This window comes from Spermophilus citellus (assembly GCF_964194105.1).
Source record: "Spermophilus citellus genome assembly, chromosome: 4".
Taxonomy (NCBI): domain Eukaryota; kingdom Metazoa; phylum Chordata; class Mammalia; order Rodentia; family Sciuridae; genus Spermophilus; species Spermophilus citellus.
Genome location: NC_138185.1, coordinates 215805226 through 215819722, shown reverse-complemented (window position 1 = coordinate 215819722; position 14497 = coordinate 215805226). Strand labels below are relative to the sequence as shown.

The 14497-nt window shown below is 38.3% G+C and overlaps 1 protein-coding gene across 1 annotated transcript in view; it reads right to left on the bottom strand.

Annotated features, from left to right (window-relative positions):
• Window positions 1–13512, bottom strand: part of GOLGA5 (golgin A5) — a 36539-nt gene extending 23027 nt beyond the window's left edge. Inside the window, exons 1-5 of the mRNA XM_081291077.1 lie at window positions 13201–13512; window positions 10180–10753; window positions 2718–2945; window positions 946–1165; window positions 365–488 (exon numbers count right to left, since the gene is read on the bottom strand). Of these exons, the coding sequence (XP_081147203.1) occupies window positions 365–488; window positions 946–1165; window positions 2718–2945; window positions 10180–10723 (1116 nt within the window). The 5' untranslated portion in view covers window positions 10724–10753; window positions 13201–13512. The remainder of the gene's footprint in view (window positions 1–364; window positions 489–945; window positions 1166–2717; window positions 2946–10179; window positions 10754–13200) is intronic.
• Between the last annotated feature and the right edge of the window lie 985 nt (window positions 13513–14497).

The following is a 14497-nucleotide window of genomic DNA, read 5'->3' as shown; positions in this document are numbered from 1 at the left end:
GAAGTGGAGACTGAGCAGCAGGAAGTATTACACAGGTGACAAGTGCAGACGGGGCCAAGACTGAACTAGAAATAAAAGTTCATTTAAGATTAAAACTCTAAGTAATATGACATACATACACATGTGAATTGAGTGAAAGATGCCTATGTCTAATGAATATTAACTATTTTAATCATATCTTACACATAAAATAAAATTTAACAAGGATCAAGCTAATTGTTTAATTATCTAGTTTTTGTTATAAAAAGTGACTTTTCTGAAATGTACCACAGAATTTTATTGAGGAATAAATGTGTTATGAAACAGTGAGAAGTCACTCCTCCTGTCCAAATATCAGCAGAACTCCATCAATCTCCTTTCTCACCTGCATCTGTTTGTAGCTCTCTTGCTCTCTCTTCAGAGTGGCATCTGCTTCATGCAGTCTCTCCTGAAGAGTTTGCAGAGCTTGATTCTGCAGGCTACTGCCTTCATTGTGATCCTGCATTATTCTACAAAAAAATATATCATGTGAAATAGCACATTTCCATAGGGTACAAATCAGAAGGTAGAATAATTTTTATAGCACCTATGGGTTAGTCAAGCACAAAAAAGATGGCTTGTCTAAAACATTCTTTGAGATATCTTTTTCCTTTTTAGTGGCATGTAACTTATATTTTTAGGGTTCCAAATATAATTAGCACATACCATAAATCAAAAGATTAGTGATACCATGTCTTCAAATATTTTAAAATTCAAATCGGCTAACAGTGCATGCCAAGATTCAAACAATGAATTCATTTTAATCACAGGTTTCCAACATTACTAAAAGAATTTTTTCCTTTTGCAAATTTCCAAAAAGCTAAATTTTCACAAGCCATTATTCATAACCTAGGTAATACTTATCATTATGTGTCCTATAAAGAGTCATTCTAGCGTATGTTTTTCACCACTGATAAAATTACCTACCGTGACTTTTCACTCTGTAAGGCTTCCAATGCCTCTGTTCGAGAACTGAGCAGCTGATCAGCCTCCTGGAGTCTCACTTTAAGTACGGCCAGCTGGGAATCCTTTGCAGCCACTGCTTCGGTCAGGTCATCTACTTGGGCTCGGAGTTCTCGAGTTATTCTATCACTTTTTGAATGGTCAACATTCCATTTTTCGACTCTTGCTCTTGCTTTGTTTAATTCTATACAAAATGAAATTTCTCCATATAAGCAAAACTACACACACCTTTTTCATGGCAAAGATCCCTGTGTTCCTTTAGCACATATTGTCAAAATTAGAAGCTTAAGTAACTTCAATTTTTTTTTTTTTTTTGCCTCATATGGGACAACCACTTTTCAAGGCCAATATTTACACCTATATTACATTTAGAAGGGTACAAAGGGGCAAGAAGTTAGCTGTTCCTTTACAATGTTGTTTTTTTTTCTGGAGATATAAAGTATTTGGCAGCCCAAATATCAGTGTTAACAATAGCAAAATGGTCAGTAAATTTGTGGAATTCTGCTAGAGGCAGTCAGAAGAATGGAAATTCAAATTGAAGGTACAGTCTAAAAAGAACAAGATAGGGAGGGACTGGGGACATAGCGCAGCTCAGTGATAGCATAACTGTCTAGCACGCTCAAGGCCCTGGGTGCAATCCCAAGGAACCACCCTCACAGAAGTAAATAAAAACTTTAAGATAAACAAAAGAAAGAATCTGTTTCTTTAAATAATTATTACAAAAAGATGCTCTTTTAACCTAGTACAATGGTGCAGAAAAGAGCAACGTAGAGCTGGGCGTGGTGGCACATGCCTGTAATTCCAGCAATTTATGATGCTGAGGCAGGATAGCTTCAGCAATTTAGTGAGATCCTGTTTCAAATTTTTGAAAAGGGGGGAGGGGTTGAAGATGCCCTGGTTTCAATCCCTAGTACTGGTGAGGGAAAAAAGGCTATTATAATATTTCATTTCAGAATACAAGAGCATTTCTATACCTGGATATACCATCTGCAATTTGTCACCAAGAAAAGTGATTTTTTTTGGTTGTTGTTGTTTTTAATTGAAACAAACTTTACAGTGTTACAGAAGAAACTCCATTTCTGTATCTACATTAATCTGGGCAAAGTGAAGCTTTTTCTAAAATCAGTCTGACTAGTTTTAAACAATCTTCGTATTCCGCTATCCTGGGTCTCCTTCATGCCTGGACAAAACTTCTCCCAGTCTTTTCACTCCTCTCACCAGGGACCATGGTGGCCATTTCCTCTCTTTTATTTTAACCTCAGTCACACTTAAAATAACACATCTTCCCCTGTCACTACCTAGGTCTTGAGATTATTTCCTTTTAAATTAGTCATTTCTGAGAAATTTGAGGGCTTCCTATTTCAGGGCAACCTCACCATAAAATTTCTCAGGACACTATTCGAATTGAATTCCATGCACATTTATGACCCTTGGAGAGGCAATACTGTGACACTGTACTAGTGTCCACTTCTTTACTTAATCCCCAAATTTGGTCATGAACAGTCCCCCTAAAAAATGAATGATTACTTATGTTTGATTAGACTTAGCGGTTCCTAAAAAATGCCCAAATAGCAATATTCTGTTTTGGGTTAGTCCCATTTCCAAACTTAGGTCCTTTATTTCTAGGCAGATACCATTTTACAAATCTCATCTAATCTACTTGTGGTTAGATGTAAAATTTTTAGTTTAATCTGGGAAGTTATACTCCTAATCCTGGACAATTTAAATAAAGTTACCTTCTTGAGTTTCTTTGGATCTCTGAAGTAATGAGGCCATTTCCTGATTTAAAGACTGAACTTCATTCCTTAGCAGTTGATTCTCCAGTCGAAGATTAGACAGTTCATGGGATTCGCCACCATCACTGGGTGCTGGATTAGGATCAGCACATATAGCATCTGATGATGCATGTTCCTTTGAAGAATCCTCTTGGCCTTCAGGACCAGAATCTGAATTATTAGCAGCTTCTGTATAAAAAGAACACATTTGTTACACTGGCATGGACACCATGCGTATATTAGTAACTTACTTGGCTCAAGTTGACTGCTACAGCTAAATACCATCAAAATACCACAAATTCTCAATAGACTTCCCTTCCTTCTGCTGAAAATTCATTCCCACAAATGGAGCCTACAGACCTCCTCTGAGGACACTGAAAGTCTGGGCACACTGAATAAATCATGATATAGAAAGTAAGAATATAGTCCTGGGAAGAAAAATGCCGACACAACTTGAGTGGTTGTGTTTTAGTTTCTGAAATGTTTCTGGAGGAAAAAAGGGAGAAGTCTCAACATTAAAATATTGGGACGGTACACCAGAACAGCTGTGGGTTTCAAGAAGAGTAATAACTGCTCATACTAATATGTTATATATCAAATTGAAATCTAAAATGCCTTACCAGACATATAGCCTCATGAATTCAGATTCATCTTGTTATCAATTTGTTACTAAGTTAACTAATTTAGCAAGTACACTCTGATTTATTTAAAAAATTATATGATAAAATGAACCATGTCTAAGTGATACGGGCAAAAGAATCTTTACAGGGTTAGATAAGCAAATGATCATGAAAAAGAGTTCAACATCTTTAATGACTAAAGAATATAAATTAAAATCACAATGAGAACCAATACACATCAGCTAGAATGATTAATGCTGGTAAGGACATGGAGGAATGGGCACTCATATACACTGCTGGTGGGAGTACAAAGTGGCACACCCACCATGGAAAAAGTTTCTCAATTTCTCCCGAAATTAAAGCTGCACTATGATTTGACCCAGCAATTCCACTCCCAGGTGTTTATCCAAGAGTAATAAAAACATTTGCCCCCAAAAGGCAAGCTCAAATATTTCATACTAAGAACTGAAAAAAATCCCAATGTCAATAAGGAGACTAGATAAACTGGGTGTATCCACATAAAATACCATAGAATGAAAAGGACCAACAACATGGATGAAAGTCACAAATACAGTTAATTAAAAGAGGTCAGACTGGAAAGTGTATAAATGGTCTAATTCCATGTATACAAAGTTGTAGAACAAGCAAAAAATAAGGTAAAAAATCCTAATAGTGGGCATTTTCAGGGATGGTGTAGGGAGAATAACTGAAAAGGTACATAAGAAACTTCATGGTGCAAATAAAACCTTTATCATGATAAAGGTGTGGGTTATATTAGTGTATCATTTGTATAGCTAAGATTTTTACATATTTCAACAGATATAAATTTTCCTAAAAGAAAAAAAAAACACAAAAGTTAATAATCAAGTGTAATAGGGAATGGATAGAAATAATGATTTAAATATGGGAATGCTTCTCAGTACTGAGGCTGGATGGTAGGTGAAGAGGGTTCATAATACTATTCTGTTTACTTAATATAGGCTTTAAATATTCCACGTAAAATTATTTTAAAAAATTGACCGCACAGGCGCAGTGGTACATGCCTATAATTCCAGCAGCTCCAGAGGGAGGCTGAGGTAAGAGGATCATGAGTTCAAAGCCAGCCTCAGCAACTAAGCGAGGCCATAAATAACTCAGTGAGATCCGGTCCCTAAATAAAATATAAAAAAGGGATGGGGATGTGGCTTAGTGGTTAAGCGCTCCTGGGTTCAATACCCAGTTTAAAAAAAAAAAAAATTGGGCTGGGGTTGTGGCTTAGTGGTAGAGTGCTTGTCTGACATGTGTTAGGCACTGGGTTCAATTCTTATCACCACATATAAATAAATAAGACAAAAGTCCATCTACAGCTAAAAAGAAAAAAAAAACTTTAAAAATTGACTGCAAAATGGCATTGATCAAGCTAGTGAAGAGTGTGAGTTAAAGGAGATCTAAAAGCATAACTTTAAAATTCAATACAGGGACATCTATATTTCTGTATCTATTGCATAGGATTTAACATATACAGAACAAATACAAGTACAAGATACACAGAACACATAAAAAGTCACTGGCACATAAAACAAATATCAAATTTCAAAGAACTGGTATCATGCAAACCATGCAACCTGACCTCAATGCAATTAAGCTAGAAAGCGTCATTTAAAACTAGGGGGAAAAAAGTCTCATGTTTGGAATTAAGGAGAAAATTTTTTAAAAATAATAATATAGTTTAAAATATATACATTCATTTACTTGATAGATAAATTTAAATAAAAATGGCATTAGGGGTACTCTATACGTTAAAAAAAAATCTTCATAACCACAAGCGGTTCGCTAGTAGATATAAACAATATTGGGGGGGGCTGGGGATGTGGCTCAAGCGGTAGCCCGCTCGCCTGGCATGCGTGCGGCCCGGGTTCGATCCTCGGCACCACATACCAACAAAGATGTGTCCGCCGAGAACTAAAAAATAAATATTAAAAAAATTCTCTCTCTCTCTTTAAAAAAAAAAACAATATTGGGCAGATAAGTTTTGAAATGTACATGGTGTTGAAAGTCATTAAACTGTATGCTTTAAATATGCACATTTTGGGGCTGGGGTTGTGGCTCAGTGGTAAAGTGCTTGCCTCATTAAAACTAAAAACTAAATATTAAAAAAATAAATAAATAAATATTATCTGATAAAGGTGTTCAGCCATTTAGTACATTTCGAGGCCCATTCTAAGGTATGTCAGATACTGATATTCCTCAGGCAGTAGGTGTGATCACATTTTGGTTTCTGCAAAATTAGAATAGATTAATGTCAGTTTTAGCTGTGACAACTTCATTATTTTTCTGAAATTAAGTAATCTTTCCAAAATGAACATGAAATAGAAAAATTCTTAAGAAATAAAAAACCAATTAAATTAATAGTTTAAAATTGTCACTAAGAATATCTGATGGTCTTACCAATGAATTGTAGCAAATATCCAGGCAGAAAATAATCTCAGTCTTACACAAATGAAAAATAATTTCCAATTCATTTTATAAGGCAAACATAACTATAATACGAAAACTGCAAAATTACAAGTCAATTTCACTGAAAAAAAAGATACAAAAATCCTAAACTGAACATCAGCCACCTGAAAGTTAAGTTTGATTTTATGTTAAAAAAAATCAATTGTATACTATAGTAATATTATGGAATTAAAATCATTGTCATCTCAAAAGGTAGATGAAAAAACTGCTAAAATTCAACATGATAAAAACTCTAACTAATTAGATATAATTAGTTATACCTTCTTACCCTGATTAAAAAGTATCTGTCAAACACCTAACATGAAATTTAGGAACCCTTTAAGATAAGGAACAAAAAACAAAATTGGTCATCAAATCCTAGCCAAAGAAGTAAGGTAAGAAGGTTTTACTAATAGACAAAAAGAGTTAATAAGAAACAAACTGCCATTATCTATAGATGATACGATTATGTTGTTGAAAACCTAAATGTATGTTCAGAAAAGTATGAAGATTAGGAACTTTCTAGGTTGCTTGAAATGTATATATAAAAACCAACATACCAGCAATGACGAATAAAAATTCTTAAGAAATATCATTGATAAAGTTTCAAAATATAAATAAGTATGACATAAATTATGCAAGATCTCCATGGAGAAAACAATAAAATCTTGATGAAAGACATTAAAGTTGAAATTACACCACATTAATGGACTAGAAAACTCAATACAGTAAGAATGCTGATTCTTACCAAACTAGATTAAAAAAAAAAAAAAGACTCCTCCCTAAAAAAGACCAACTAAATTTTTGTTAAACTTGAAAAGCAAATCTAAAATATATATGAAAGAGTAAAAGTCTATTCTTGAATAATGACAAGGTAGAAGCTGCCTTATCAGATAACAAAATGTAGTTAAAAACTACATTAAGACAATGTGGCACTGGCCCAAGGATATACAAATAAAGCAATGAAATAGAATTAAGTGCCCAGAAACACACTAAGGAATGGATGGATAGTTTTGATATATGACAGAGATAGGAATGAAAGTTGGTAGGGAAAGGACAGTCTTTTCAATAAATATTGCTGGGATAGCTAATTTTCACATGGAGAAAAATTGAATTTGGATGGCAATCTCATAATGAACACAAAAATCAATTTTTGGTAAACCTAAAGATAAAAGGCAAAAACATAAACCTTTAGAAGATGATGTAGGAAAATAAAGAAAGATTTAAACCATTAAGAAATCTGAGGGGCTGGGGTTGTAGCTGAGTGGCAAAAAGCTTGCCTGGCATGTATGAGGCACTGGGTTCGATTCTCAGCACTACATATAAATAAATAAAAGTCCATCAACAACTAAAAATTAAAAAAATATACATTAAAAAAAAAGAGTCTGAGAAATTCATCTACATTAAAATTTCTTTTTGAGACACCAGAGACTGGGGTGAGGGACCAAGGTAAAACTGAGAAGGAACTGGCATTTAAAATATAAAAAGAATGGGCTGCAGCTGTGGTTTAATGGTGGAGGGTTTGCCTAGCATTTGTGAGGCACTGTGTTTGATTCCTAGCACCACATATAAATAAATAAAATAAAGATCCACTTTTGACAAAAAATATTTAAAATACATATGTATACACATATACATGTATGTACACACACACACACAGAGCTGGGGTTATAACTGAGTGGTAGAGCAATTGCCTAGCATGTGTGAAGTTCTGGGTTCAATCCCCAGTACCACAAAAAAATTGAAAACACACTTCCCAGAAAAGGAATAGTCAAATATTTGGAAAAAAATGCTCAATCACACTAGCAATGAGGCAAATAAAATAACAATTCAAACAAGAAATGTCATCGAAAGCATCAAATATTGGAAATTCCTAACCACAGCTGACCAGGGTACAAATAGGTACAACTTTTCAGAAAACCACTTTGGTTTACTAGTGCAGTTGAGCACTGTCATGCCCTACAACTCAACGTCTTCAATTCTGGGCATCCTAAAGCATTGAGTCTCACCTCCTGTGATTTTGCCTAGCATGGCACATCTGGCAATACGAGGAAACATTTCTGGTTTTCACAACTGGGAGGCCTATTGGCATTTAATGGGTTATGAGGCCAGGGATGTAGCTAAATACCCTGCAAAGGACAGCATAGCAACCCACAGCTATATATTATTTGGCCCCAAATGTGAATAGTTCTGAGGTTGAGACCCTACCTTAGAGAAACAAACTTATTACAACTGATGTACCATTATAATTGGTTCTATTTCATTTCCCTGCTAACCAGGTTCCCTTTGGTCTGTTCTTTACAATGAAATTCAAGTTGTTTTCCTGAAAAGTATTAAAATTACTCATGTCAACTCTTGGCCTAAAGACCTCTGTCAGCATTACACTGCCTATGGCGGTCACTTTCAGCTTTTAATGGCCTAACAATCATCTAGGAGAGAAAATTCAGTTGGCCTGGCGCCATCCTCAGAAAGTCTGATTAAGTCTGAGGGGGACCCAAAATTCATTTTTTACTAGTCAACACAAGTGATCCTAATGCAGGTTACTCAGGGATCAATTGTTATCAATGATCTATAGGAACCTATTTAAACAGGTAAAACAGTGCTTTACAGCGTCCTTCAGGAATAACTCCCACCATTCTCTGTTGGTCTCACTTTCTTCATGGCCATACATCTCACACTCGGTGTTACCAGAACTTTTGTGTACTTTTATTTACTCTACTAACCCCTTTTTTTTTTTTTTTTGTTAAAGAGAGAGTGAGAGAGGAGAGAGAGAGAGAGAGAGAGAGAATTTTTAATATTTATTTTTTAGTTCTCGGCGGACACAACATCTTTGTTGGTATGTGGTGCTGAGGATTGAACCCGGGCCGCACACATGCCAGGCGAGCGCGCTACTGCTTGAGCCACATCCCCAGCCCCACTCTACTAATCCTTTAAGGACCTGTTATCTCTTCGTGGAATGTTATCTCCAACTTCTTTTCTAGCACTCTCTAATTCATCCCTTAAGACCCAGTTCAAACTACAGACAGGTTGAAAAATAATCTAAAACTTAAATGTTATTATAATTATGTTCTTTTATCATTATATAATCATATATTATGCAATCATATATCATATACAAAAATTAAGTTTTTATAGGTGTTCCACATTTGGGACAATGGGACAAAATGGGTAAATAATCTAGGTGGCTTCCACAACACTCTCATAAATACTTTAATTACTTCATTTATTTTAATTTTTTAATATTTATTTTTTAGTTGTAGTTGTCAATACCTTTATTTTTTTATTTATTTTTTTATGTGGTGCTGAGGATCAAACCCAGGGCCTCTCACTCGCTAGGCAAGCGCTCTACTACTGAGCCACAATCCTAGCCCTACTTCACTATAATTATCTACTTACATGTCTACCTTACCTACAAGACACTTCTTTATCCTTGCACTCAATATGTTCTTGATAAATGTATAATTAATCAAAAAATAGATAAGAAATTTAGCAGTGTAAAAAACATAATTCATCAACTGTTACTGCATGCTCCTGTTTTAAAAGCTCCAAACCCATGATTCTATACAACTTTTTAATCTGAAGATACAGATTTTTATCCCCTACAGCCAAAATAGGGAGGGAAGCTTTAACATTTAAGAACATTTCTATTAATCATGAACTCTATAAAAGAATTTCTGCAATAACCTTTCATGTTGACTACTATTTTAAAATGCATAGTAGGTACTTCAGTTAGCCACATTACCATGTTTACCTTACTTTACAGGTGACATGTACTTGTAAAGGTAATTCACAACTCACAAAACCACTGGAAACCAAAATTCTAACCTCTTACTTCACTAGTTAGTCAATGCCTTCAATTCTTCAATTTGAATCAAAATTCAGTCTCTCAGTTTTATGTCTGAAGAATGTGGAGAACCCCACCCCCAACTAGAATATATGTGAAGTACAATTCCTGTCATGTTTTATAATCCCCATTACAAATATAGTTTGAGACAGTCTCAAATCTAAAACTACATTTTCTTTCAGATTTCAAAATTTTCTTTTTATCATAAAATATCTTAGGAATCAAATATGACATAATTTCCTAGATGCTGGGTTTGGTAGTTACTCAACAGACAACATTGCAAAGTCCCTCTTTATAGGGAATATTGACTACCAACATTAAATGTTGCTTCCTTTGTCTATACCACACATGGGCAGAGAGCCTGCTCTTACACAGTGGGGACAGACTGTAGAACAGCAGGTGAGAAATACTATGACAACATCTTAAGCTTTGATGACATATTCAATTTGCTTAATTTTGAAAGAATGGAGGACTGATGAACTACCATGGCTTTGGCTCCCAGGAATTTCTTCAGAGGTTTTGACAGTTGTTACACCTGTGTTCATAGAACTGGCACTTGAAGTCCGAGACCTTGATAAGACAGGTGCCTTGCTCTTTTCTTTCTTGATTTCCACCCTCCCAGTGGGCTCCTTCTGTGAACTATTTAGAAAATCAAATAAGAGCTCATCATCAGGTTCTGACTTTTTCCTTCGAACAAACTGGGATGAAGGCCTAGGAAGAGATGCATTTTCAACAGGTTGAGAGGCCTCCCCAGATGTCCTGGATCCTATTTTCACATTTGCAGTGCCAGCTAAAATGGTGGCTTTTTGATTTCGAATGTTATCAGCTGCTGAGGAAATATAAGTAGCTTTAGGTTCAGTCTCATAAGTCAAATCTGTGTTTTGCTGATGAAGTTCCGGATAGCCACTATTCTTGCTGTATATGTTGCTGCTGGTGTTCTCCTTTCTATTGAGAGCTGTTGCAGCTCCTTGATCAACTCGGTTTAAAAGATCTTCAGCCTTTCCAGCAAGATCAACAAACCAAGACATGATGGTAGCAGAATAATCCTACTGGTGAACCTGAAAAAAGGACATGAAATGATCAGTATGGCATAAAAGCAGAAGGTAATGGCTGAGACTGGGTTCTGAGTCAGACAGTCCTGGATTGAAATCCTAACCCTACTTCTTACTAGCTAGGTAAGCAGGAGCAAACTAACTAAAGCTGAGAAACCTTATCTAGAAAATGGTGAAAACAAGTGCACTTACTGTATAAAATATAGAGGAAATTTGGACACAAACAGAAATAAAGAAGACCAAGTGAAGAAAGAAGCCACCAGCAAGCCAGAGAGAAGTCCCAAAAGAAACCAACCCTGGGGCTGGGGAGAGCGGTAGCGCGCTCGCCTGGCATGCGTGCGGCCTGGGTTCAATCCTCAGCACCACATACAAATAAAGATGTTGTGTCTGCTGAAAACTAAAAAATAAATATTAAAAAAAAAAAAAAAAGAAACCAACCCTGATAATACCTTGATGTTGGATTTCAAAATTGTGAGAAAATAAATTTCTATTGTCCAAGCCACCCATTCTTTGGTACTTCGTTACAGCAGTCAGTCCTAGCAAATTAATTTGGCATCTAAATAGCAAATGACACATTTGGCCAAATTCCAGCCAAATCAAATAAAAACAATATCTGAAGTTTGTTTTAAAGTGCTAAAACTTAGGTGTAGTGGCACACACCTGTAATCCCAGCGACTCAAGAAACTAAAGCAAGAAGTGAGCAAATTTGAGGCCAGCCTCAGGTCCTCAGCAATTTAATTTCTGAGTTTTATGAGACAGTTTAGTTTTATGAGATAGTTCTAATAAAAACAAAACACCACTGGGATGGAGCTCAGTAGTAAAATACCCCTGCATTTAATTCCAAGTTTAGCGGGGAGAGGGTGGTGCTAAAACTTGAAAAAACTACCTCTGATTAATACAAAAGTTATCAATGTTAAACTGAAGCACTATTTTGGATAATTCAGGTGTATACATACATAATATGTCTAAAGTACACTTTTGATAACTCAAAAACTGAGTACCTACCGTGGGCACATTAAGTTCAGAATATGCTTACATCTTATATCCATTCCACACATAGATTTGAGTACTTACAGTATGCTACAGTAGATTAAGGTGATGATGAAGTCATTAACCCTTATGGAATAGAACAAAGAGGACTGGAAAAAAGTCTACAACCAGTTCTTGAATGTGGGGATCAAACCTTTTGCCTGAACTCTTACAGTTAACTCTTTCTTACTCTTTGTTCACTTGAATGTTCTCTGCTTCAGAGTTCTCCTTTCCATCTCAATTAGGTCCTATTAATCTCTGTTCACCCTTTGTTTTACCTCACAGCCCTTCATGCTTTATAATTTTTGGTTGCTTTTTCGCATGTCTCTCCCTGTCTGGGAAGAGGGGAGTGGCTGGATAAACACCATGTCTATTTTGCTCACCAATGACTTTCCAGCATGTAGCCACAGGGTACTGAACAAAATTCATAAAGTGTCAGATGCTGTGCAAACATTATCATATTTAATTTTCACAACCATAATGTCATATACATATATATACACACACACTTTAAAATGTAGCAAAGGTTTAGAGTTTTGATGGCATCCAAAGTACTGAAATCTAAGTCAACCTAGAGCCATGCCCACCTTTTAACCCTTTCCTTCCCATATCAGCCTCTCAAAATCTAAATAAATCTCAGGAAACAAACCTACTCCTTTAAAGTTTTCTTTATAAAATGTGACTATTAGTGACTCTTTCAGAGTTTATGTAAAACCAAGTGAAAACGAAGGCGAAATACTTTGTGACACATAAAGCTCCAAACAGGAGTCAGGGATCAATCTCAGGTAAACATTGGTGGTGACTGGGGCCAATGACCACTCCTAGTGCAACAGCCAAAACACTAATTCCTTCTATCTGCCTCCATTTTCGTGAACAGGGCTTTAAAACACCAGCCTGTGTCTCACCGTTGGCCACCTAAATGAAAGAACAGAATATGGCCCCGGGCACTGGCCCCAGTGACAAACACGGCCCGAGGCCTTCGCGGGTACAAAGCCTTCGGTAACCTGGCGCTGCAGGGACGCCGAGCGCCGGGCTGGGGAAGGGTCTGCACCCTGGACCGCTGGGCCCACCTCGAAGGCAGGTGTCATCGAGGAGAGGAGGGGAGGCCAGGCCCGGGGAGCCTGTCAGCCGGCCGACCCCGGGCGGACGGGCGGGCGGGCGAGGACGGACCTCCACGGCGCTCGCCACCTCGCCCCTGCCTCGGGAGCGGGCAGCGCGGCCAGCCCACCCGGGAGCGCAGCAAACCACGCTGGCTGCAGCGCAGGGGACTCCGCTGCCTCGACGCTGTCCCAATCCCGGCAAAGACCAGTGCGGTCCGAAGGAGCCGGAGGGACAGGTCCCGGCTGAGGCCGGCGCCGCGCTCCAGGGGCCGTCAATGCCCCGAGCAGACCCGTCGCGTCCGCTGGCCCCTGCCGCCGCCTCACCTGAGGACTTCGGAGCGGCGGAACCGCGGCCTCGTCGCCCTCCCCGGCCGGGCCTCCTCAGCAGCCGGCCCGGAGAGAGTCCAGGATCAGCAAACCTCCTCCCGGACCTGCCGTGGCCCGGCTACCTCTTCCGGGAGACGTGGAAGGACGGCGAGGACCCCAAAACAGAGTGACTTTCAAGCTGCCTGAGCGACGGGGAGCCGAGGGCCGCTAGCACCTGCAGGCTACTCAGGCGGCGGCGCCGGCGGCTGTGGGGGCCTTGCGCCTGGACACGCCCCTCTTCCGCCCACGGGGAGATCGGGCGAGAGAAGGGCCGGCCTGCGTGTGACGTAGCCCGCTTCCAGCGGACGGCGCGTGCACGCGGCCAGCACAACATTGGAGACCACGCCCCCTCGAGGGCGTGGTCTAGGGGCGGGCCACGTTGGCGGCAGCCGCGGATCTTCCAGGCTTCACCTTCCCACCTTCTACCTTCTGGTCCCTAGTTTTACTCATGCAGTTGTTGAGGCTCACAGCGGAGAGTGGGAATGCCCAAAACTTGATCCTTGATTTCATAGCGCTTACTTTTAAGTAACAGATATATATACATTAAGTAAGCTGATGAATGAACTTGACAATTTCTGAATCTTACTAGAGCAGTTAAAAACAGGAAGTGACTGGAGGCGGGGAAGTGCTTTAAATCAGGCGGTCAGCGAAGTTCTTCCTATAGAGGAGGCAGCAGAGGTGAGCTATAAAGGGTTGAAAAGACCAGGAAAGGAATTCCCAGACTCCACTATTGTAGTGTGTTCTGCACACAGTTCATAGAATCTATGCAATTAATCTAAAATCCACGCTCATCAATTCACCAAATACTCAGTTCCTATTGTGTAAACAGGTTTAGGTTAATTTGACCCTAAATACAAGACTAAAATGTAGTTCTAGGTATCCCAAAACTACTATGTTAAATAGTTTGTCTAAGATCATCTGCCGTAATAAAGGCATCCACCTTCTTCCAAAACCTGTGCACTTTAGACTCAATACTTTATTGTCTCCAAACTAAAATGAGGAAACTCCTTTTCTTTCTCTCAGGGCAAGTTTAGCCCTGTCCAGTAAAAAGAATAACAATTATAATAATGACATTGAATATTTATATTTAGCCCTTATTAACTGTAGAACGCTCTGTTAAGCTTTGGATGTGCTTCACTTCACTGAATTCTCACAACCTTAAGGAAGGTACTGACTATCCTGTAGTAAGTGGTGATGTTGTTCTCAACTATTAGGTTGCTCTTCCTGCTAAGGATTATACATTATCACTGGTTGC